We start from the raw sequence: 27,080 nt of genomic DNA on the forward strand, positions 1-27,080 counted from the left end.
AAGTGTCTGTACTGACATGAAAACGGTAGTTATGAATAACGCACCTTCATACAGCTACACGACGTGATCAAAAGAATCCGGACACATAACTGAGAAATGACTTACAAGTTCGTGGCGCCCTCCATCGGTAGTGCTGGTGGTGTTGGCTCACTCTTACCCTTGACGACAGCTTCCACTCACGCAGGTATACGTTCAATCAGGTGCTGGATAGTTTCTTGGGGAATGGCAGCCCATTCACGGAGTGCTGCACTGAGGAGAGGTATCGATGTCGGTCTGTGAGACCTAATACAAAGTCGGCGTTCCAAAACATCTAAAATGTGTTCTATAGGATTCAGGTCAGGTCTTTGTGCAGGTCAGTCCACACTCTGCCACACGCCGTCCATTATGAACAGGTGCTCGATCGTGTTGAAAGATGCAGACGCCATCCCCGAATTGCTGTTCAACAGTAGGAAGCAAGAAGTTGCTTAAAACATCAATGTAGGCCTGTGGTGAGATAGTGCCTCGCAAAAGAACAAGGGGTGCAAGCGCCCTTCATGAAAAACAGGACCACATCATAACACCACAGCCTCCGAATTTTACTGTTGGCACCACATACGGTGGCAGATGACGTCCACCGGGCATTCGCCATACCCACACACTGCCATCGAATCGCCACATTGTATACCGTGGTTCGTCACTCCACAGAAAGTTTTTCCACTGTGCAATCGTCCAATGTTTACTCTCCTTACACCAAGCGAGGCGTCGTTTGGCATTTACCGGAGTGATATGTGGCTTATGAGCAGCCGCTCGACCATGATATCCAAATTTTCTCGCCTCCCGCCGAACTGTCATATTACTTGCAGTGGATCCTGATGCAGTTTGGAATTCCTGCGTGATGGTCTGGAACGATGTCTGCCTGTTACACATTACTACCTTCTTGAACTGTCGGCGGTCTCTGTCAGTCAACAGACGAGGTAGGCCTGTACGCTTTTATGCTGTACGTGTCCCTTCACGTTTCCACTTCACCATCACATCGGAGACAGTGGACCTAGGGATGCTTAGGAGTGTGGAAATCTCGCGTACAGACGTATGACGCAAGTGACACCCAGTCACCTGACCACGTTCTAAGTCCGTGAGTTCCGCGGAGCGCCGCATTTTGCTCTCTCACGATGTCTAATGACTGCTGAGGTACCTGGCAGTAGGTGGCAGCATAATGCACCTAATATGGAAAACGTATGTTTTTGGGGGTGTCCGGATACTTTTGCTCACATGGTGTATGTGGCTTTTGGAAAAACCTCATCATTCTTAATGTCTTAGTTGTTATTTTTTGTGCTAGTTTGAATGGTTACTGAGCGTTGAGTGTTGTTACTGTTATTCACAACGTATCTGAGCTGTGGTTTCACTCCCCAGAAACTCGTTTCTCACAGATAACACACACAACGAAGCTAACGCGTGTGGCAAAACGGATGTAGACGTAAGACTGAGCAAAAGAGTTAGTGATGCGTATTGACGGCCAAGCATGTGACAGACAGGAAAAGTGTAATTGCATAGGCTTCTGCTGCCAGAATCAGTTGAGACATAAGTTTTCTCAGCATCGTAACACGTCATAATTAAAAAACAAAGCCCTATGCTACAGAAATCAAAATTTCGTTCACGATTATAGTTATCTTCTTCTGGCTCTGCTAATCAGCAAGAACTTTTTTATTTTATTTTATTCTATTCTTTTCTTGCGGCATTACACGGTACCTTACTAAGAAAACTTCTCCGACAAAGATGAAAAGGCAAACAATGAACAATGATGAGCTGAATAATGATAAGACTGGCAACAATGCAGCAATGCAGTTGCGAAAAATAATCGCACGATAAGCAACGCGAGACAAACAAAATGAAATTGCGAAGAGAAGTCTAACTCTGTTAGATAACGACAAATTCTTGACTAATGCACTGACCAGCTACACGACTGTGGAGTCGAAAAATGCAGCGACACAACAACATACACGGACATCAACATACAAAGAGAACGGCAGTCATATAGGATTATGAAACACTGGGACTCAACTTAAAATTAAGCAGGCTGAAACATAGGGACATGTGTCAAACTGCGCTCCGGTTTCGCATCCGTCAATCTAACCCAAAGGGAGTCTCAATCTGCTTACCAGAACGGAACTGACGGACCGAATGTTGATGCGCACGGAAAACTTACCAACAAGTTCTCCCGAACTCCACGAACTAGTTTCATATTTATGCAATTGGAAAAGCAAGTGAAGTTTAACATTGAGATGATATACAAAGACATGGTCAGAGCTTATGGCAGGGTCTTCTATGACCTGTAAAAAATAGGAACAAAATGCTTCGTGTACACGATACTCCTCTGAGGTTCCTGCAGCTAAACACAATGTGAAGCAGTGTAGTGGGCGCAAACCTATCAACACTCATCAACGAACTCAAAGATGACATTCTATGTTTGCAGAAACTGTATACGAAAAATGAACAACGATCTATCTCTCACGACGTGCAACAGCAATCATCGAAGTCCACAATTCCATGGCTGCATTTACTGTTGTCAATAGAAACATGAGCCTCATCAAGCTCAGACAACTCTGCAATAGGCATCTTGCGACAATTGAGGCACACAGTGGTGGACACATCTGGGTGCTATCGTCACTGTGCGCTCAATATGCACAGTCCATAGTACCATATACAGAAAAGTTCGGAGATGTAGCTCATTAGGCGAAAAATAAAAGATACGAATGCCAGATCAATGCTCTGAAATGCAGACAGAATTGATGACAGAGGACAAATTGTTAACGAGACCGTACTGAGAACTAATTTATTTGTGTTATACAAAGGAGACCATCCGCGAAGATATATAGAATGTGGTGGCGGAATGATAAACTTCGACATCACATTAGGCAACGCCACATGCATTAGTATGAAAATGACTTGGCTAGTCATACCACACGCCACAACCAGCGACCAAAACATCATCCTGATAGATGTTCAACGGACCACGCCACATACAACCGATTTGTACTCGGTAAAGCTGATGGGTAAATTAAGGACCCACGTACAGCGGGAATTAGATTTAGACATTACTGGCAGCACTGGCTACAGGACACATAAATTAAAACAGCGCAAAATGTTGCTAAACCGTGTGTAACACATAGGCATAGGGCTACAGCACCCTTGAGCACTGAAGTAACCAGACTCAGACAGGACACAAGAGAGAAAAGCAGACGTTAGCACGGGACAATCACAGCCAGAAAGAGACAGATCAGACCACAGAACTACAGAGACGCAAAAGTCTTATTCAAGAAAAAGTTCACGAGACAAGAAGAAAGAACTGGGAGGAACAAGTACCATTGTAATTAAAAACTGACACTTCTGGTTAACCACATAAAATATTGGTTAGAAACATAAAGTCTCCCTTAGTTCTGGCCGCGTTAAGGGAGAGTACTGGTACCACCCCCTAAGGATGGAGAAACAGAGTACAATTTCTGCGTAACAATCTCCTACCAGACGATGATCCACGACGGACACAGTACCAAAACAAAGATTAAGAGATGAACTAGATAGTGAATACATAACTAAAATCGTCACAATCCCGTTTGCACGAGAGACGGCAGCATTGGCTAATAACATCTTAGCTGGCAGACGCTCTGAGGCTTGGGAGGGAGCCTGAATCATGGAAAACAGCCAATACTGTTACCATAAAAAAATTTGCAAGCAAAGAACCATCAGAACCTGTGTTCTATAGACCTGTATCCCTCATCAACTCCCTAGCTAAGGTGCGAGAATGGCTCCTATGTACCGCCTACAGGAACTTGTAGAACTCTAGGGCCTTAGCCCCCTTCAGTATGGGCCCAGAGAACATAATAGTGCACATTCAACTTAAGAATGCTATCGCTATATTAATTGACATTTATGGCACCTTGGATAATCTTTGGTGGTCTGAATTGTTTGCTCGACTGAATTACGTTCAGCTACGCTCATCCCTGTCCAACAGTTTTCTCGATTACTGCATAAACGGAGTGGAAGACCGGCGGGTGGAAAACCGGGAAGTAGCAAAAAATATCACAAAGGGATGCCCAAAAGGCTGCATTTGCGGACCTGTCTTGTGGGACATCGCAATCGTGGCCCACTTGCATCTCATAGACGAGGACGCAACCACCGACAAGGTCATGGCATACACCAATGATGTGTTAGTAGTGGTTTCCACACACAACCGATCATCACAAATGAACAACGGCAGTGGTATCCTAAACATTATACAAAATTACTTCAACACAAACTAACAACTGTAGCACACAAGGAAACATATATATTACTGAAAGGCACATGGCATGGCCCACATCCAGTGCACCTAGAGCACTTCTTAATTTCTGCAGATGGCATCTGTCAATGCAGTGAACATGGGTCCTCTGAGCTCATGAGCGGTGGTCACACGCATGGCGAAGTATAACAGAAATCACAACAGAAACACGACAACACACACTCTGGGACTCACACAAATGGAACAACTAAATGGTCTAAGAGATCACATCTCCAAGACAGAACACCCGATCTATAAACAAATGAGATGTTACATGCATCGTAGCAGAAGTCAGAGAAATGACTAGGTTAGTTCAGATGGGGAGTCCAGTACTTAGGACTCCTCCAGCACCGACATCGAGGACGTAACACATGAAGAAGGACAGTAGACACCAAACATACGAACATTGAACATAGATCAAACCAGCGAGACACATTGTAACACCTATTTTTGACCTATTTCTACCTGTATCTATATTTCTATGTAAGTTTGTAGTGTTGCTTTTGTAAAATGTTGTATCTATCAAGGAAACTCTTTGAATATGTATACATGTTTCAGTTATGTGAAACTTTTGAACGATGTTTAAATTCTGCTTGTGAATTTAAATAACTAATGGAATAACTGTTATGTAATATACTGTAAATGACTTGGCCCATAGTTAGGGAACATAGGGTTGAATGTAAAATATGTGGGGAAGGCCCCCAGCTATGGAAGTAACCTGGCGAAGCGGAAAAGGTGTGGTTGGCACGCAGGTGGCAACTCGTCCTTTGTGACGGGTAAGGAGTCTGGGCTGAGCAGTACTGTGGTTAACACCTCGCTAGCAGTACCGGATCATTGTGGCTCATATTCCTGGAGTTTTGAGGCCAGATGAGCTTAGGGGCAGTATTAATGGGCCTCGGAAGCTGCATTTGGTTATTCCATTATCAAGGCATGGTTTTTGGCCCTATAAAAATATTATTTCGATGCCAAGAAGATCAGTAATAGGGCGACGCCAACAATATTGCCATGACTGAATCGTCGCCAGGTTAACAGCCACTGCAAATTACCCCACCAGTGCCAGCAGCCTTCCACTAAATTGCTTTGTATTTGGCACTCTGTAAATGGACCAGGCATTTGTGAAATTTGGTTGATTTTATAATAATAATTGTGGTGTTGCTAAAAACCCCGTGATTATCCCAAATCACAAACCTCGACAGGAATCCTATCCTAATCATTTTAATTCCGAATCTCCTAATTTATTATGAGAAAGTGGTTGAACTTGAGTTTAATGCTGTGTTGTCATTTGCACAGCCAGTTATATTTTTGAGTAGGTTAAAGGACTGCTTATGAAAGCAAAATTTTTATTTAAAGATTTGTAGTTTGTTGTGCTTTACGTAATTAATAATCACTGATAAGAATACTTACAATTTCTCGTACACACTGGTGTAGTTTTTGTTAATGAGCATGGTTCTTCAAACCATGAAAGTTTAAGCGTCCTCATGTATTAGGCTAGTTAGTTAATGAAGCAATGAAAAGGCTCCTTCAGAACCTAGTAGGAGAGCTTCTGTGAAGTTTGGAAGGTAAGAGACGAGGTACTGGAGGAAGTAAAGCTGTGAGAAGGGAGCGTGAGTCGTGCTTGGGTAGCTCAGATGGTACCGGCACGGTAGCTCAGCGTGTTCGGTCAGAGGGCTGCTCGCCCTCTGTAATAAAAAAACTGAGTAAAGGAAACAAGGATCACCTTGAACGGATATCTTGTGATGACGTCCGCCCAGACCAAACGCACCGAACAATACCGAACAAAACAATAAAAAAATAAAAAATAAAATAAAATCGATGGTCGAGCACTTGCCCGCCAAAGGCAAAGGTTCCGAGTTGGTATCGGTCCGGCACACAGTTTTAATCTACCAGGAAAAGTTTCATAACAGCACACACTCCGCTGAAGAGCGAAAATCTCATTTATTATTATTATTATTATTAGTGGCAGCAATAGCAGTAGTACAAGTACTGCCAGTCTTAACTTTATTAGTTCATAGTCAGTGTTATTTACTCACATTATCTATAGACATACTGATATTATCTTAATACCATTTATCACATTGAAATTATTATTTCTTTGGTAACTATGATGTAAAAAAGTACTGTATGTGTGAAATGCTGGTCCGAAGTAAGTGGGGGCCTGATAGCCCTAATCAGATCAGGTTAAATAAATATATCACATGATAGCTTTCAGAGAGAGCATTTGTAAGTATATGGCTACACGTAGGCTGGAGGATAATGATGCCATGCCTCCTCACCCATTCTCGCCACATGAAGCTCTCTGACTGACCTACCTCCAGTGGGGGGAGTCGAGAAATGTGGTTATGTGAGCCAATATGCTAATATGGCAGTAAAGTGCTGGAGTATGACTGGGCGAGCTAAATATGTGTGATGCAGTTGGCTTAGGAGCTCTCTGATTAGCGTAATGCACAGATACACTCCTGGAAATGGAAAAAAGAATACATTGACACCGGTGTGTCAGACCCACCATACTTGCTCCGGACACTGCGAGAGGGCTGTACAAGCAATGATCACACGCACGGCACAGCGGACACACCAGGAACCGCGGTGTTGGCCGTCGAATGGCGCTAGCTGCGCAGCATTTGTGCACCGCCGCCGTCAGTGTCAGCCAGTTTGCCGTGGCATACGGAGCTCCATCGCAGTCCTTAACACTGGTAGCATGCCGCGACAGCGTGGACGTGAACCGTATGTGCAGTTGACGGACTTTGAGCGAGGGCGTATAGTGGGCATGCGGGAGGCCGGGTGGACGTACCGCCGAATTGCTCAACACGTGGGGCGTGAGGTCTCCACAGTAAATCGATGTTGTCGCCAGTGGTCGGCGGAAGGTGCACGTGCCCGTCGACCTGGGACCGGACCGCAGCGACGCACGGATGCACGCCAAGACCGTAGGATCCTACGCAGTGCCGTAGGGGACCGCACCGCCACTTCCCAGCAAATTAGGGAGACTGTTGCTCCTGGGGTATCGGCGAGGACCATTCGCAACCGTCTCCATGAAGCTGGGCTACGGTCCCGCACACCGTTAGGCCGTCTTCCGCTCACGCCCCAACATCGTGCAGCCCGCCTCCAGTGGTGTCGCGACAGGCGTGAATGGAGGGACGAATGGAGACGTGTCGTCTTCAGCGATGAGAGTCGCTTCTGCCTTGGTGCCAATGATGGTCGTATGCGTGTTTGGCACCGTGCAGGTGAGCGCCACAATCAGGACTGCATACGACCGAGGCGCACAGGGCCAACACCCGGCATCATGGTGTGGGGAGCGATCTCCTACACTGGCCGTACACCACTGGTGATCGTCGAGGGGCACTGAATAGTGCACGGTACATCCAAACCGTCATCGAACCCATCGTTCTACCATTCCTAGACCGGCAAGGGAACTTGCTGTTCCAACAGGACAATGCACGTCCGCATGTATCCCGTGCCACTCAACGTGCTCTAGAAGGTGTAAGTCAACTACCCTGGCCAGCAAGATCTCCGGATCTGTCCCCCATTGAGCATGTTTGGGACTGGATGAAACGTCGTCTCACGCGGTCTGCACGTCCAGCACGAACGCTGGTCCAACTGAGGCGCCAGGTGGAAATGGCATGGCAAGCCGTTCCACAGGACTACATCCAGCATCTCTACGATCGCCTCCATGGGAGAATAGCAGCCTGCATTGCCGCGAAAGGTGGATATACACTGTACTAGTGCCGACATTGTGCATGCTCTGTTGCCTGTGTCTATGTGCCTGTGGTTCTGTCAGTGTGATCATGTGATGTATCTGACCCCAGGAATGTGTCAATAAAGTTTCCCCTTCCTGGGACAATGAATTCACGGTGTTCTTATTTCAATTTCCAGGAGTGTATTAAATATAAAATACGTGGAGGGAAGTGGAGGGCGATGTGAGGCTATGACGGGTGACTGTGGTTTAGGAAGGGGTATGGTGTTGGAAAGGACAGGGGGAAGGCAGAACGAGGGATGGGATAGGGAAGGTGGAGGGGTTATAGAAATGTAAGAGACGAAGGATAACGAGGAGGGAGTGGAAGAGATAGGTCAAAAGGGGAAGTCAGGGTCAATCTAAGGTCAATGTGGAGTGGGACCAGAATGCTTTTGCTCTCATTCCATCGTCCGGAATACCAACTGAATCCCTACTTATCCGCGCGGCCGCTACAGTCGCAGGTTCGAATCCTTCCTCGGGCAGGGATGTGTTTGATGTCCTTAGGTTAGTTAGGTTTAAGTAGTTCTAAGTCTAGGGGATTGATGACCTCAGATTTTAAGTCCCATAGCGCTTAGAGCCATTTGAACCATTTTCTCTATTCATGTCGAATGACTTGACTTGTGCAAACATACAGGATGCCTCAAAAACATGGAAATATCTTCTCCTGCGACACAACGACTTAATGATTTCAGTGACGCCGTGAATCGCCAGGAACGTCTTCTGTCAATACCAGTGATGTTGATTAGAGATTGATGGCTTGAAGCCCTTCGGAGTCCACCATACCTGACGAGAAAATAGCGACGGGACTCTTATTCTACTAAATATTCCCTATGTTTCTTTACTGTACCCTCTTTAAACAGCTAGTCGGTGTTAATTTTTCCATTTCCATTCTTTATTACCAACTTTAGTTAATACATTATGCAGCCAAAATATACACAAAGCCCATACACGCCACAGTAGTACAAGTTTACACGCCTACTAGCTCCGCAGATCATGAAGAGATTGAAACATTGCATGATAAGATCAAATAATTTATATAGATAGTTAACAAAGACGAAAGTTGTACAGGAATGAGAGACTGGAATTCGGCAGTTGAAAAACAGAAGAGAAGCAGGAGAACATGGACTTGGGAGAAGGAATGAAAAGGAAAGCCGCTTGGTGCACTTCCGTACAGTGCATATCTGAATCATTGCTAACACTTTGTTTAAGAAGGTTATATATATAATTAAGAGACATGAAGACACTGTAAAACTTCAAAATGGTTTGGAAACCAGATTTTAAACTGCAAAAAATTTCCCAGAAACTTCGCTCAGCGGAAGGAGAGTCAAAATAAGGAAATGTGGGAACACGTATGTCGGTTTATCCGTAAACATTCGACCGTTTCTTGGAAAACGACGGTCACAGCCTTAGAGGTGCCGTGCGTACCTTCAAGCCAGTAAGTAGATCAACCGAAGTGGTGGCCCAGTGGGTCGCGACTTCACACTTTTGCATTCCATATTCAAAACATGATTATTATTTTTATTTTGTATTTTGGTTTTCCATTTATCTATCCATGTCCGTAAAAGATTACTAAGCCAATATTTTCCAACGTATAGCGAAATAACGTTGAACTTACTCATATACTACACTACTGGCCATTAAAATTGCTACACCACGAAGATGACGTGCTACAGACGCGAAATTTAACCGACAGGAAGCAGATGCTGTGATATGCAAATGATTAGCTTTTCAGAGCATTCATACAAAGTTGGCGCCGGTGGCGACACCTACAACGTGCTGACACGACGAAAGTCTCCAATCGATTTCTCATACACGAACAGCAGTTGACCGGCGTTGCCTGGTGAAACGTTGTTGTGATGCCCCGTGTAAGGAGGAGAAATGCGTACCATCACGTTTCCGACTTTGATAAAGGTCGGATTGTAGCCTATCGCGATTGCGCTTTATCGTATCGCGTCATTGCTGCTCGCGTTGGTCGAGATCCAATGACTGTTAGCAGAATATGGAATCGGTGGATTCAGGAGGGTAATACGGAACACCGTGCTGGATCCCAACGGCCTCGTATCACTAGCAGTCGAGATGACAGGCATCTTATACGTATGGCTGTAACGGATCGTGCAGCCACGTCTCGATTCCTGAGTCAACAGATGGGGACGTTTGCAAGACAACAACCATATGCACGAACAGTTCGACGACGTTTGCAACAGCATGGACTATCAGCTCGGAGACCATGGCTGCGATTACCCTTGACGCTGCATCACAGACAGGAGCGCCTGCGATGGTGTACTCAACGATGAACCTGGGTGCACGAATGGCAAAACGTGATTTTTTCGGATGAATCCAGGTTCTGTTTACAGCATCATGATAGTCGCATCCGTGTTTGGCGACATCGCTGTGAACACACATTGGAAGCGTGTATTCGTCGTCGCCATGCTGGTGTATCATCGGGCGTGATGGTATGGGGTGCCATTGGTTACACGTCTCGGTCACCTCTGGTTCGCATTGACGGCACTTTCAACAGTGGACGTTACATTTCAGATGTGTTACGACCCGTGGCTCTGCCCCTCATTCGATCCCTGAGAAATCCTACATTTAAGCAGGATAATGCACGACCGCATGTTGCAGGTCCTGTGTGGGCCTTTCTGGATACAGAAAATGTTCGACTGCTGCCCTGGCCGGCACATTCTCCAGATCTCTCACCAACTGAAAACGTCTGGTCAATGGTGGCCGAGCAACTGGCTCGTCACAATACCCTGTTACTACTCTTGATGAACAGTGGTATCGTGTTGAAGCTGCATGAGGCATCAAGGGATCACCAATATGGTACTGGAGGGCAGCGTGGAGGGTAAAAGTCGTAGAGGGAGACCAAAAGATGAATACACTAAACAGATTCAGAAGGATGTAGGCTGCAGTAGGTACTGGGAGATGAAGAAGCCTGCACAAGAAAGAGTAGCATGGAGAGCTGCATCAAACCAGTCTCAGGACTGAGGACCACAACAACATCATCGCATTTCCTAATCAATTGCAAGAGCCGCTTTTCTGGAAAGTGATTCGTCACTCGTGGTTTGCCGCAATATTATTGCCAACGCGTGGAATCTTCAGCAGTGTGAATGGCGTCTCTTTCCCGAGTCAGATTCCTACGAAGAAATGTCGCTGGGGTAAACCTGCCTTCGCGCAGTGCTCGTGGTGTTCCAAAATTCTACGTTTCAAATGTTTCTACGATCGGTATAATCCAAGGGAAAGCAAAAAATCTTCCTGAACAATAAACATGAAAATATAATGTAAGAGCTGAGAACTGATATAAAAATGGAATACAAGAATATGAAAATTTAGAAAGAATGTAACCCTTGAAAATATTATACACATATATTACGTAATCAATAAACACTATGCGATCAAATGTATCCGGACACCCCCAAAAACATACGTTTTTCATATCATGTGCATTGTGCGGCGACCTCCTGCCAGGTACTCCATATCAGCGACCTCAGTAGTCATTATACGTCGTGAGAGAGCAGAATGCGGTGCTCCGCGAAACTCACGGTCTTCGGGGGTGAGTGGGTGTCACTTGTGTCATACATCTGTATGCGAGATTTACACACTCCTAAACATCCCTAGGTCCACTGCTTCCGATGTGATAGTGAAGTGGAAACGTGATGGGACATGTACAGCGCAAAAGCGTACAGGCCGACCTTGTCTGTTGACTGACACGAACCGCCGACAGTTGAAGAGGTTCGTAATGTGTAATAGGCAGACATCTATCCAGACCATCTCACAGGAATTCCAAACTACATCAGGATCCAGTGCAAGTACTGTGATAGTTAGGCGGGATGTGAGAAAACTTGGATTTCATGGTCGAGTGGCTGCTCATAATCCACACATCACGCCAGTAAATGCCAAACGACTCCCCGCTTGGTGTAAAGAGCGTAAACATGGGACGATTGAACAGTGGAAAAACGTTGTATGGAGTGACGAATCACAATGCCCGGTGAACGTCATCTGCCATCGTGTGTAGTGCCAACAGTGAAATTCGGAGGCGGTGGTGTTATGGTGTGGTCGTGTTTTTCATAGAGGGAGCTTGCACCACTTGTTGTTTTGCGTGGCACTATCACAGCACAGGCCTACATTGATGTTTTAAGCACCTTATTGCTCCCCACTGTTGAAGAGCACTTCGGGGATGGTGATTGCCTCTTTCAACACGATCGAGCACCTGTTCATAATGCACGGCCTGTGGCGGAGTGGTTACACGACGATAAATTCCCTGTAATGGACTGGCCTGCACAGAGTCATGACGTGAATCCTATAGAACACCTTTGGGATGTTCTGGAATGCAGACTTCGCGCCAGGCCTCGACATCGATACATCTCCTCAGTGCAGCCATTCCCCAAGAAACTTTCCAGCACCTGATTGAGCGTATGCCTGCGAAAGTGGAAGCTGTCATTAAGGCCAAGGGTGGGCCAACAACATACTGAATTCCAGCATTGCAGATGGAGGGCGTCACGAACTTGTAAGTCATTTTCAGCCAGGTGTCCGGAAACTATTGATCACATAGTGTATGACACTTATTTTGAAACCCAGAACTAGCCACTGTGCCACCAAATGGGCTGAGCTTATTGCTCGCTAAACTACATCTAAATGACGTGGAAACTTTGACGGTCGATTTCTTAGAAATGGGCGTGTCTACAGAGAAGCCGAAACACGTGTTCGTTTATTTTGATTCCTCTTCCACTAAGCTCTGGGAACTAGGGTTATGGTACCTCCCGTGTTCTCCTCGTTAGCTATGGAGGCGGACACTGTGAACATGAAGCACATTATTTGTATCGCTATTTTCGGTGACCAACTGTCACCAGCCGGCCGCTGTGGCCGAGCGGTTCTAGGTGCTTCAGTCCGGAACCGCGCTGCTGCTACGGTGGCAGGTTCGAATCCTGCCTCCGGCATGGATGTGTGTGATGCCCTTAGGTTAGTTAGGTTTAAGTAGTTATAAGTCTAGGGGATTGATGGCCTCAACTGTTAAGTCCCATAGTGCTCAGAGCCATTTGAACCAACTGTCACCATTTCACCCACACATTCATGACGCTCCCCTTTCCAAGATAACTTCCGTATTTACAGGGCTGCACAGATACTATTCCGGTTGAACGAACTCTAAGGCATCCTGTCACTCAGTGGATCGCACCTTCACACTTTTGTATTCCATATTCAAAACCTGATTATTATTTTTATTTTGTATTTTGGTCTTCCATTTATCTATCCACGTCGGTAAAAGATTACTATGCGAATGTTTACTACGTATAGCGAAATAAAGTTAAACTTATTCGTCTACTAATAGTATGTCTGATGAATGAATGAAAAAATCGATAAAAGAATGGAAAAATTATTTGAAACACTTTTCAGTGAAATTCCTGTAGCGTATCGTCAAAGTCTATGAACGTGACTGAAACGAAGCAATCAATATTCCCGAAATTTGGAAACTCTATGGGATCTGATCATCAATGACCGATTTCTGTTTGATAAATCGTACCTGAAGAATCTTATGGACTCTCTTCCTCGCCGAACACAGGCCATTATCAAGGCTAGTGGCGGTTACACGGTATCAGCGTGTACTTATCTGAACCATCGACGGCAGTATGTCAGATCAGATCGTACTCTATAAATTGGCCTTTGGTGGAGAGATATTCAATCAAGATGCTCGGTGGGACAGGCGGGTTAAAACGTTTGTTGATGTAAATCACTTAACAGACATAAATACGGGACTGCTGCTCACTCTGAGGAAAGGAGCGCTCCCTTGACGCAGTATCAAGCCAGTGTTGAGGACAATCACTATAGTCCGATTAAAATTAGTTGACAGTTGACGTCTCTCACTTGCAACTGCAGTGTTGCCACATCCGTTACCGTCCACCACTCGGTTATAGGCGACACCCCAACAAGGCGGGCGACTGCACAAACGCTGAGGCTGAGCAACATTGGCCAGCTTCGGCAGCAATACTTCAGTCCTGGCGGTGAAAGCGAACTGTAATTTCTCGCCGTCACTGATTACCTCCAATAACTCTCACGCTGGCGGCACGGGCTGCAGCATTACCAATCGATGAGCAATCCTTGTTGGCATCTGGATGCAGATTATAGGAAACACAAGCTGATTCCAAACGAAAAAAGAACGATAGGAAGAAAAATATGAGCAAATAAAAAGTTAATATGATGATGAAAATGACATGGCAAAGTACTAGAAAGAAAAAAATTACATTTATGGGAATTAACTGAAGAAAAATGATAGTCAAAGTCTTTTGATTAGATTTGACAAGATTCGGACCAGAACTCTTCTACACGTATGTCTTGTATGCTAACCACTACTCTATCCCATTATACCTACTTCCTAAAGCTGTTGCCGGGCGCGGTGGTCTAGCGGTTCTAGGCGCTCAGTCCGGAGCCGCGCGACTGCTACGGTCGCAGGTTCGAATCCTGCCTCGGGCATGGATATGTGTGATGTCCTTAGGTTACTTAGGTTTAATTAGTTCTAAGTTCTAGGGGACTGATGACCATAGATGTTAAGTCCCATAGTGCTCAGAGCCATTTGAACCTAAAGCTGTTGTATTTAAGACTCTGGCATGCCAGTCGCAATGATTAACTGCAGCCTTCAAAAATTCTGCTTCACTCAATGTCATGCGGAGCGTATTTAATGAAACCAATCTCTATGATTATACTAACTGTACAAATTAAAAACTAAATCACGTCTTGTGTGGAAGGATCCAGTAGTGTTTGGTTAATACTGTGTATGAAACGTGTGCATTTAGTTACCATTGTTGGTTTGTGTGTGTGTGTGTGTGTGTGTGTGTGTGTGTATTGTTTTGGTGCGGTTATCATCTGTGATGAACTGTAAAATAAAAGAGACAGACCCAGCATTCGTGATCCAGACACGTCAAGAAAGAATGCCGGACAAGTAATTGGAAGTGAACTAATTGTTGAGGCAGTTTGGCAACAGCGAAAGATTCAGGCTTGACGCTGAGCGCTGTGACTGGAGGAAACAAGCTGCAGTTAGTGGAGCGTGAACTATAAAGCAATTTTAATCGTGATATAGGTGTTCAGCATGCATTGCGTGGTGAGGTGAGACGAACCTGGTAGGAGGAGAGGCAGCCGAGCAGCCAGTCGCCGCCGGAGGAGGCGCGGTGGCGCTCGAACACATCCAGCTGTTTGCTGGTGATGCAGTACTGCTCGCGGATGTCCTGCTTGCTGTACGGCGGAGCCGGCACGCCCCCGCCGCCCCCGCTCAGCAGACGACCGCCGCGCCGCGGACCCATCGTCTCATCGTCGCTCGTGCTGCTCGGCCCGATGTCCGCCTGCAACAGCCCGTTCCACAGCGTCACACAAACACGCAGAGACACACACATCACACACCCACACCCACACACACACACACACACACACACACACACACACACACACATACACAAACAAACATTGTACCTCGCGAGATGCAGCCAAAGCGACGAAATAGGACAGAAAATTCATGTCCCAGAGTAACGAGATCGAAATGACCACTGCATCGAAGCACTGCTCAAAGTTGACGCTAAATCTATAGCCTTATTACCTATTTCCGTATCTCTCTTCTTTTACTTCCTTCCCTAATTTCGTCTTATTCGTTTTCTTTCCGCCTCCTTACTCTATTCTCTTACCTTTTTCCTTTGGTGTGCTCTGTTTCTTTCTGTTTTGCATTCCTCCCTATACCATTTTCTCATTCATGTTCTCTTCATTTCTTTCCCATTCTATTTATTTCACATAACACTTTCACATTGTCGCTCTTCCGTATTTCCTTTCATTTTTTACCCACTTATATTTCCTTTTTTCTACTTTCCTTTATTCCTTATTTTTCCTTTCCCCTATTTTCCTTTCCACGTTCTGCTTCTGCTTTTTATTCCCCCCCCCCCCCCCCCAACCCCTCTGCCTTCCTTCTCATTCCGCTTTATATTATTCCATTTTCCTCTTTATTTTATTTTCCTGTCCTTATACATGGGTTGGATAAAAAGTAGTGGGAACTCAGTTATATTTCGTACTAGACTTTATTGACAGACATTCATCGCATCTCACGCCCTCAATGTAATCGTGCCGCATTTCGATCACATTCCTTGACCGATATAGAAGATGTCCATCTCTGTCAATGTCTTGCAAGGGCCGCCCTATGGCACACATGGTATCTCCTCTTGCGCTGTAGCACGTGCCACGAAGAGGTATCCTTTATTTTGGCGAACAGATTGTAATGGCACTGACTCAAATCGGGTGAATATGATGTATGTTCCAGTATCTCCCACAGCCACGTATACAGGAGCTCCTGCACGGCGTCCGCCGTGTGGCATTGTCCATTGTCATGAAAGATAATGGAATGTAGTGCCAGAAGGAACACTGTGGTGTGCTCCGACCGTGTCCACTTAAAACTTGATCCAGCACGTTATTCGTGTTTTCTAAACGTAATGTTGGGGCATTTCAACTGGTCTCCCACTCTTTCGGACAGTACACACAGCAACTGACTCAAACACAGCCGTCGCGGCCACTGCATTGTTTCAACTGACCTTATGCTGTCAGCTGCAGACAACGGGAATAGGATGTGACGTAAATCCTTCATGTTGCGGTAGTGCTGCTAATACGTTTCATCCAGTCCATCTACTTTCCCATTCTCCTTCTTCCTTTCAATTTTGTCTTTCCACTTCTATCCGTTTTTCTCGTTTTTCCCAATACCCTCCCCCTCCCCCTAAATTCTCCCCTCTCTTTTTTCCATTTCTGTTTCCTTACACGCTTTCCTTATTTTTTCCTTTGAATCGTTATTTGATGCAGCAGAGCCGTCCGTAAGATTACAAGCTGAAGTAATAAATTAAAGTACGTGCCAAGGTTGTGAATTGAAACTGGTTCTCTTGCTTACTAGCCACATGTGTTATCCACTACATAATCCTAGCATACTGGCTACATAGCTACAAGAACTACTGATTCCAGTGCCCTAACACAAACTTTAATTCACAGAAAAATGGCTCTAAGCACTATGGGACTTAACATCGGAGGTCATCAGTCCCCTAGACTTAGAACTACTTAAACCTAACCAACCTAAGGACATCACACACAGCCATGCCCGAGGTAGGATTCGAACCTGCAACTGTAGCAGCAGCGCGGTTCCGAACTGAAGCGCCTAGAACTGCTCGGCCACAGAGGCCGCCTTGAATTCACACCTCAGCCTGTCTTGATTTTACCCTTCTTAGATAGTCAGTATTGCAGAGTGATGTAGTGGATAACAAACCTGCCTCGTAAGCAGGCGGCATAGGTTCAAGTCGCGGCCTTGGCACAAATTTTAATTAATTACTTTAGCTCTTCTTCTTATCGAAGATGAAGCTGAGATTCAGTATGTATCCACGAAAATGTATTTCCATTAAAAAGATCTGTCTGAGAGCGTTACTGCAGCATACACGCAACGTAAAGCGATCATGATGCAGGTGTGTAAGCATCGACATGTAGGCAAAGAATTAGCATGCCAATCCTGCCTTTCTGACGAGCATTCAGTAAATACGGAAACGTGAACTATGACGACGTTATTATCAAATGGATCCTAACAGGACCAATGTGCTGTTACTCTTTTCTTGGCTGCCGAAGGACAAACACCGATAGACATCCATTGGACAATGAGGAATGTATATTTGCCAACCTGCCTGACGAAAACCATTGTTATGGAATGGTGTGCTAAGTTCCGTGCTGATTCATTATATTGCGCGTCCCTAAATTGAAAATGTCGCCGGCCGCGGTGGTCTAGCGGTTCTAGGCGCTCAGTCCGGAACCGCGCGACTGCTACGGTCTCAGGTTCGAATCCTGCCTCGGGCATGGATGTGTGTGATGTCCTTAGGTTAGTTAGGTTTAAGTAGTTTTAAGTTCTAGGGGACTGATGACCACAGATGTTAAGTCCCATAGCGCTCAGAGCCATTTGCACCATTTTTGAAAATGTCGTAAAGCAGAACTCAAATGGAATACACTCAAGCACCCATCCTATAGTTCTGCTCTCACCCCATGTGATTATCGCGCCTGCGGTCCCTTAAAAAAGGGCAGACGACTCCTGTCGGACGAGGATGTGCAGCAGGCAGTTACGCTCTTCACGCAGCACGGCACGGTGTTTTATGAAATGGATATCTTCAACCTTGGGTATCGGTGCGATGAATGCGCCAATGCTCCCAGCAGTCTTGCCTGACTGTCCAACAGATTCTGGATTGTACGGCCTTTGAACGCAACCTTTTTGATCGCCTTTTATATTAGCAGCTCAGAAAAGTGAAGAGGAAGTGAAATAGGCCTTGAGTTGGTTGATGAAGTACTCCCTGACGGCTGGTCACCTATTGCACGATCTGCATCTGGGCAACTTTATACAGGTTCCACTTATTACATTCTCAACGTTCTGGGTACTGATGATACATTCAGTAACAGCGTAAAATAATTTAATTTTTAGAACAGACTCTTAATCGAAGGACTTCCAAGTTTCAGACAGATCTAGGTGGTACAATGATCAGACACTAGCGCACATTTTAGAAAAAGCGGTGTTCAAGTCGACTTCTAGTCATATAAATTTGGCTTACGTGTTGTTCCTCCCAAGTCGAGCCAGTTCAATGTCAGAATGGTTTCTTTAACAATATCCCTGTCAAATTCCCTCTTCACCCTACACAGATGAAATAGTTTATATCGTATTTAGTGCAAGTTAGCGCTAAGTATGACGTCCTCAAAACTAGCGTTACCCTCCTGGAGGAATTTTGTATTTGACTGTGTTTTTACCTATTGGATAGAGAGTATCGAACATGAATTTCGTGACTGTGGCAATTAATAGAAAGCTGAAAGACTTTAATTTAGGAAATAATGAAATACTAAACGGTTGCCAGCCTAATTAGGCATAATAGTGTGGGAACATTAAGTTTAAAGAAAAATGAACATGGATTACTGAAGAAACTTCCATTAATTCTCCTTTAAAGAGTGAAACGGATGCACACAACTAATGAACGAACCAACTAACTACGTAGTGGTTTGCAGTAGATAGGTTTTTACACAAACCAGCAAACATAGAGAACTAAATAATACTTCACTCATAGAAATAAAAGACGCTCTTGCAATCATTAATTAATTCAGTACTAATTCAACATTAAGATGTTACTAAAGACACACTGGACTGAAATTGGGCATGGAAAGAGTTCTAATTTCAGCTAACACATACATACCACAAATGAAATTAAATAATCGTACACCTATTCTTATTATGCCTTCGTTATTAGCATTTTCACAAATTTCTTTTAATAGCAACAGAAACAAATCTTTAGTTTGCCTTTCTCATAGTGGGGAAGAATATGGCAGGGGCCCATAAACTATCATTTACATTATAGGTAAATTCTGTAACTGTGTCAGAGACAATTGCATTACACTAATGTGAATTTCTAGCCCCTCTTGAATTTGTTTATATTTCAACTCTATATAGCAATTTACTCCATTAATATTTTGAAACAAAACTCCAGAAATAAGTTCCTAGTAATAGTAACAACAAAGTTAAGTTTCATGAAAGTTCAAATTATGTGCCGCTTTCATCACCTGTGAAACAGGTGGCTTAACTATCATCTTTTACACACTTTAGCACTGAAACTACTGAAACTTTGGCACATGAAAAGTAGAAACAAATCACTGCTTATACTCGGTCTTTCGCACGTTTAGGATTGGACGCTGCATAAATTTCATGATCAGGGCAATTTCAAAGTTCAAACACATATTTTTATCACTGCAATTGTTGTTGAAAAAACACACACAAATGTACTGCTCCACTCTAAAGTACATATCTGATTTCCTGAAGTTAGCGGAGCAGTCGTGCAATAGTAGCGGCAAGCACGTGGCAGCTATCTGGTCTCACCTCTTGCAGCTTAAAGGCTCTTTTCAGATTTCTTCTTGGCGACGTGTTAATCATTTCAGAGCCATTCGATAAGACAAGAGCACCACATTACAGCCGAAGCCACATCCGAGGCAATTTCAACATAAATCGGATTCCGAATGCCTCACTTGGCACCTATGGTGTTGACTGTACAACTCCTGGCCACTGACTGCGTAACGTGCTGTCTCTCTTGCGCCAAGATCGACCGCCAAACCCACCTTTTCCCACACGCTCTACCCCTTCCGCAGCGGAGGGGGGTCCTTATACCTTTTCCTTTATATAACACAATTTCCCTAAGTATGGACCAGTATTCAAAGTACAATTTCTCTTTTACGAGCATACATATTTTATAAAGTTTCATTATTTTCAAACATTACTAAATCTTTACAATATATACATCATAAACTTCCACTTTCCCTCTGACAATTAAAGATCTTAACTAGTACAGAGCAATCACTCTATAGTTACATACACATAACAACACTTTACAAACTACTACAATCGATAATGGTGTTACAAGTGCCACTGTCTTCCGTCCTTCCTTTCATACTTCCTGCTGCTCAGTTCTTGAGGTCGTATTATGCGGTACGTAGGGAAGCCGTATACTTGTTTTGTCTTCTGGCTACGTTGAGTGAAGTCGTAATGGATTCTTTTATTCCCTTCATTTTTCACACAGAACTGGTAGTTGCGGAATAAATCAATTTAGTTATCGTGCGGGGTGAATGAAAAAGATTAGACAGTTAACGAAATTCTCGAAGTGGCATAGATCAAAGGACTTGATAAGGGGAAAGAAATAATTACCATTCACTTTCAAATATAAAATTTATTTACTATTTACGATTACATACATACAGGAATACACACTCTAAGAAGAAGAAAAAAGACAAAATAAGACTATCTACAACGAAGGACTTATCCGAATGGGACGGAAAAACGGCTGCGATGCACTTGTACAGACAAACATTATTACAGTTTCAGAAAAAAACTGGTTGGTTTATTCAAGAGAAAGAGCTTCACAAACGGGGCAAGTCAATAAGGCGTTGGGCCACCCGTGTCCCATATGCAAGCAGTTCTTCGGGTTGGCCATGATTCATGGAATTGTTAGATATTCTTTTGAGGGATATCGTGCCAAATTCTGTCCAATCAAAGCTTCAAATTGTCAAAATACCGAGCTATTTGTATGGTTCTGCCCATAGTGCGTTCTCAATTAGTGACACATTCGTCGCCATTTCTTGCGAAGGTAGGGCTTGGTAAGCACGAAGACAAGCAGTAGACTCTCGTAGTGTGCGGACGGCCATTATATTGCTGAAATGTAAGCTCAGGATGGCTTCCCGTGAAGGGTTACGAAAGTGGACGTAGAATATCGTCCTCGTAACGCTGTGTTGTAAGGGTGTCGTGGATGGCAACCAAAGTGGTCCTACTGTGAAAAGAAATGGCACGGCAGACCATCACTCCTGCTTGTCCGGCTCCATGGCGGACGACAGTCACGCAGGTACCACACTGCTGTCAGGGGCGTCTACAGATCCGTCTTCACTGGTGGGGCTCACTTCGAAGCGGGATTCATCACTCAAGACAGTTACAGTTCATTCAATGAGAATCCAGCCTGAAGATAAGTTTGATGACGCACTGAACAGTGGTGGGATACAAACCTGAATTGAAACCCATAGTACGACCCGACAACCAGGAGTTATTGCCTGAGGTGCCATTCCTTTTCATAGCAGGATCACTTAGGCTGTCGTCCGCGGCAGCCTTACACCACATCGGTACGTCGACGATATTATAGGCCCCCGTTTTGTTACCCTTCATGGCAAGCCATCCTGAGCTTACATCTCAGGAAGATAACAACAGCTCGCACGTGGCGAGAGTTTCTACTGTTTGTCTTCGTGCTTGCCAAACCCTCCCTTGGCCAGCAAGGTTGCCAAATGTCTCGTCCACTGAGAACGTTTGGAACATTAAGGGTAGGGACCAGCGATCAGCTCAGAAATCGGCACGATATCCCTCCGGAGGACATCCATTAACTCTATCAATCAACGCCAATCCGAATAACTGCTTCCGTGAGGACCAGAGGCGAACCAACGAGTTACTGCCTTTGATCGACTTGGGACGCTCATTCTCTTGAATAAATAATCCATTTTCTTCTGAAATTGTGATCGTTTGTTTACCTGTACATTTTCATCACATAAACCGATTTCCATTCCATTCGGATAATTTATTCGTGGTGAGTTGTTTTCCCTTTTTTTCTTTTTAATGTCTTGCAATGCATATAATGTCAAAAATTGACCAGCTGATACGGTTACCCCTTTACGCGCGTATAAAGAGTCACAGAGTTTCTAAAGGCCCATTTCGTTCCACAAACGAAATAATATGTGCTGCTCTTTACTGCCACTTCTCATCCACAGACTATCAAACGAGAATAGCGTAACTTCATTTCGCCATCAGGACGGGATATCGAGTTACCTTTTATTAAAAATTTATTTAAAAAAATATCTAGGGCACTTAAGGACAGAAAGGGACACACGTTTTCTAGATAATTTTGAACGAACATAGACGTTTGCCTTTGCATCACGCACTCAGATGATTCCAAGTGACTTTTCACAATTATTCTGCTGCGCTGTCACGGTAATTTATCAAATATTGCATTTTCAAGAAACACATGCTATGTTTCGTCGTTGTTTTCCTCTTTTTCTTTTTAATGTCTTAGAATGTATATAATATCAAAAATTGACCAGCTGATACGGTTACTTCTTCACGGTGTCAGACTATCCACGATCTTCAACAGCAAAGTTTGATAAGCGCAACGTAAATTCTAGTTTCTCCCCTGCCGGAGGTAAAAGTAAACTGATTTTTTACATTGCTGTTAAAATTACGCTTTCGTTTTGGAATTATGAAACAGTCATCATGAATCGGTACTACCAACAGTGCAAAACATTAACAGAACATAAATAAACATTGAAGAGCAAGTTGTACAAGTGACGCTTTCTACCGTATATACTTGCGCAGAACGCAGTACATTGCAAACCAAACAAATACTTTAGCCAAGAGCAATCATAAAAATGCGAGATATTTGAGAGTAAAACCAATTTATGGGCAGCGGGGCATTTTGAGATAAAAAGGGGACTGCCATGGAAAAAGCGGGACGAATGGACCCCCTACTTTAGAATCTCTTGCTCTCTTGTTCAGTGTCGTTACGGACGTTACTAGGGTACAATAACGGAAGCAACTGCTCCATGGTGACGTGGGGTTTACAGTAAGTTACGGATTGTCAAAAGAAAAAAAAAATGCGTTCAAGCCGGACGATCCAGTATATGTTTTGGGAAAATAAGAACAGAGCTGCCAAATTCTGGAAAACGACTACCATCCAGAACCCAACGAAGCGACATAACAAAAGTGGTGTTATTGCGTTATCCACATTTGTTCCTCATTTCCGCACTGAAAGTTCCACCTTCCATACATCCTGTGATCTACCCTATGAAATGCTGCACATGTTCTGGGCTATTGACGTTGCCAGTGGTATGGTCTGAGTCCTCGTTAGACTAGCTGAGTTTTGTAGAAAGCTAGAGATCCTATAATTAACAACTTTTTCTCCCCATTAACCTGCAGGAGTCTGCTGAAGAATAGTTCAGCTGTGGCAGAAAATGCTTTAATTAGGGTCGGTCCCTCTTTGAAAGACCCTGAAGGTGACGGATATTTCGGAGTTACATTCCCATCCACTAGTAATCAAGAGCCTTCCATATAATATATCGTTACTTCTTTCTATCCAAATAACAATATTTACTTATCAGATTTACTAGACTATGAGATAAAATTAGATACCCAGGTTATAGATGTCTATGGGTAGTATATATGTGTAACAGGTATGTAGAGGGATTTTGTAACCTATATTCTACTTTTCTTGCGTTTAGTATTTCCTGATTTGAATAAGAAAAGGTATCTTCTTACCTCAGGTTTCTCAATAATGAAATATTAATTTAAATTAGTATGTGATGTAGTGCATGAATTTATCCAAGATTAATTAAAAGGGGTGCACCAATTTGATTACTAAATGAATTAAATGAAAGTAAATGAAATACATTTTCCGCAACTACATCTAAAAAAAGCGTTTGTCCTGCATGCCTGCGGGGTCCGCTACATGGGTCCGTTGTCTCCATTTCGCTCTATCATGGTCTGCTTCTGGGTGGATGTTCACGCATTTAAGGTCTTTATGAATTGTATCAGCCCAACGTTGCTTAGGTCGTCCATTGGGTCTTCTGCCGACGACTTCAAGTTTGTAATCTGCCGTGGCAGTAGAGTCATCACCGGCCTGTATAACAAGCCCAAACCATCGAAAACGACTCTCACGCTTCTTGTCTTGGATCTGTGCAACACCAAACTGTTTCCTAATGCTGTCATTAGAAACGTGATCTAACTTACTGAGGCCCGCTGTCCACTTTAGCATCTTAGTTTCCATTACACTTAGGCAGCGTTCTGTCTCAACTGTAGTCGGTCAGCAGTCACAACCATACAAGGCGACTGGTCGGATGACAGTGCGATATATTTTTGATTTTAAATTATCTTTCATCCTGCGGTCGCAAGTGACTCCCGTTGTTGTTTGCCACTTCATACAGGCTGCCTGAGTTCTGGTGTTGACCTCTTCGGTGAGTCGGCCGCCAACAGTGATGGTGGAATCGAGGTACTTAAACTTACTCACACGAGTCAGATCTTCACCATTAATCAAGATGGTTCCCATTTCATATCTGTCTGATGTCATGTACTCGCTTTTCTTCAAATTAAGGAGCAAACCGTGTTGCGGCAACCGGTCACTCCATTTTTCAGTTTGGCTCTGCAGATCAAGCTTGTTTTCTGCTGCCAGCATAACGTTGTCAGTATAAAGAAGGTTCCATAGCAATGGCCCGTGCAGGTCAGCTGTCACGGTATCCATTACGAGAATGAACAGAAGTGATGATAATGCAGAACCTTGATGGATACCAACTGTGGTGGTGAAGTCCTTGGATAGTCGTGATGTTGCACAGACATAACTTCTTGGCTGTGCATAAAATAACTGCACCAAGTTAATAAGCTGCTCTGGCCCATCTTGCTGTCAAATTGATAGCCAGATGAGACTGTGTGACACCCGATCAAAGGCCTTTTCGATATCCAGGAATGCTAGATGCAGCGGCTTGGCTTTCTCATGATGTTTCTCGACTAAGAGTTTTGCAGCATGAATTGCATCAGTTGTACCGCAGTTCTTCACAAAACCAGCTTGGTTTCTGGAAATCTCTATGATCTCACGGATCCTTTGGTGCAGAACACGCTCAAAGATTTTCAAGGCGTGGCAGGGAAGTCGAACTGAACATTAGTTGGTGCACTCCCTTCTTCTTAAAGATAGGCACAGTGGTGCTCTATTGCCAATCAGTTGGTGTTTGTCCCTCGTCAATGATCTTCTTGAAGAGTTCTGTTAACCTTTTGGCTGCCTTCCAATGATGCTGCCTTCCAATGATGGGAACACCATAACTCTCCTGGAAGGTTATCTGGGTCGGTGGCTTTCCCAGGCTTCATTTTCCTCAAAGCTGTCTTGATCTCTTCGATTGCCATTTGCCTTGCGGGCCGTCAACAACAAGGCCGGTGGGTATTGGTGGATGGGACAATTCTTTTTTTGAGATCTTCTTGAAGTACCTGCGCCATCGTTCTCTGGCCTTCTTCCAGGCAACTAACAGATTACCGGTCTCATCATTGACTCTGTATAACCGATGAACATCTTCCGAATTGCGATGTATTGCTTTAGCAAGTCGATATAAATCTCGCTCTCCTTCATGTGTGTCAAGTTTTGCGTACAGATCAGCGTAACGTGAGGATTTTGTTGCTGCTATAACCTGTTTTGCATCTCTTCAGTCTCTTCAGGCTGCTCTATATGCATTCCATCGCTCTGGTGTTTTATTGGCAAGAAACTCGTGATACAATCGTTTCTTTGTGTGTACCGCGTCTTTGGCGGTGTCATTCCAAAGCCACGTGTCTCTATCGATCCCCTGTTGTCCTGGTTTTGTTGCCCCAAGAATTGCATGTGCAGCTTCGTCAGCGGACTCTTTCATTTCCTCCCAGCTTTCTTCAACTGTAGCAACTGGTGGCAAAGTAATTCGGGATATGATGTAGGCTTCTTATCCTTGAATTTCCACCATTTGATTCTGTCAGGTCCTGTGCGATCTACGTGTTTCTTTGTTGGCAACAGCTAAACAAGAACTATTTACATCAAAAAGCTTTTTTAATATAACACATGTTTGAAACGGACTGAAAAGAAAACGAAATAATTTCTCATAGCGCCACAAAAAAATCATAATCACACATAAATAGCCCTGCAAATTTGTAAATGTGAATTTTTAACATCTACAATAATACTTTTAAAACTTAAAAGAAAACGTCCCAGACGCATTTAATGTGATACTATATAATTAAAACATGGAATCACGGTTCCAGACAGGGAATTCATCTTTTGGCTTGACAGATATTTTAAACATTAATTAAGATTCTGTTATGTCGCTTCGTATCACAAACCTTTGGTAGATTTATCCTGACAAACAATAAAGTACAAGCATGTTTATGAGTTGACACAGTGGTTCTCATGAAATTGAATTCCCTGACAATTTCGGAGATGGAATGTCGCATGTGTCTAGCTCAAACTAGCATTCCACATTCAAAGACTGTTAATTCCTATCAGTAGGGATGCAAGACCGTCATTAGCAGACATTGTGGGTTGAATATATCGGGGACAAGGATACATTCAGGGGCAAACCTATTGTTCTCTTTTGAACTGACATGTGCTTAACCTGTTCTTGTGCTAAGTGGAATATGACCCCTTCAGATACTTCATCCTTTTGATTGACAGGTCCTTACCCTATTGTTCTGCTTTGTGGTTTAAGACACCCTGGGGATAACTCATCCTTTTGATTCACAGGTCCGTAACCTATTGATCTGTTAAGTGGATTATAACCTTCAGAGAAACCACCCATCCCTTACACAACTCCCTCCTCCTCCCTCACCCATCTGGGAACTCCCCTCGCTGATACAAGCACACTTTTGATATCAATTTGATTGAGGAATTAAATAAATTGATCAATTAACAAACCCTTTCTCCTCTGGAAAACCTCACACCGCTAACACTCCCCTCCCCCACCTGTAAATTC

At 44.0% G+C, this 27,080-nt stretch overlaps 1 protein-coding gene across 1 annotated transcript in view; it reads right to left on the reverse strand.

The window, feature by feature from the left end:
* Positions 1-15,465, reverse strand: part of LOC124775355 — a 442,958-nt gene extending 427,493 nt beyond the window's left edge. Inside the window, exons 1-2 of the mRNA XM_047250186.1 lie at positions 15,454-15,465; positions 15,122-15,343 (exon numbers count right to left, since the gene is read on the reverse strand). Of these exons, the coding sequence (XP_047106142.1) occupies positions 15,122-15,343; positions 15,454-15,465 (234 nt within the window). The remainder of the gene's footprint in view (positions 1-15,121; positions 15,344-15,453) is intronic.
* Between the last annotated feature and the right edge of the window lie 11,615 nt (positions 15,466-27,080).

The sequence above is a fragment of the Schistocerca piceifrons genome, chromosome 2 (assembly GCF_021461385.2).
Source record: "Schistocerca piceifrons isolate TAMUIC-IGC-003096 chromosome 2, iqSchPice1.1, whole genome shotgun sequence".
In the NCBI taxonomy this organism is placed as follows: Eukaryota; Metazoa; Arthropoda; class Insecta; order Orthoptera; family Acrididae; genus Schistocerca; species Schistocerca piceifrons.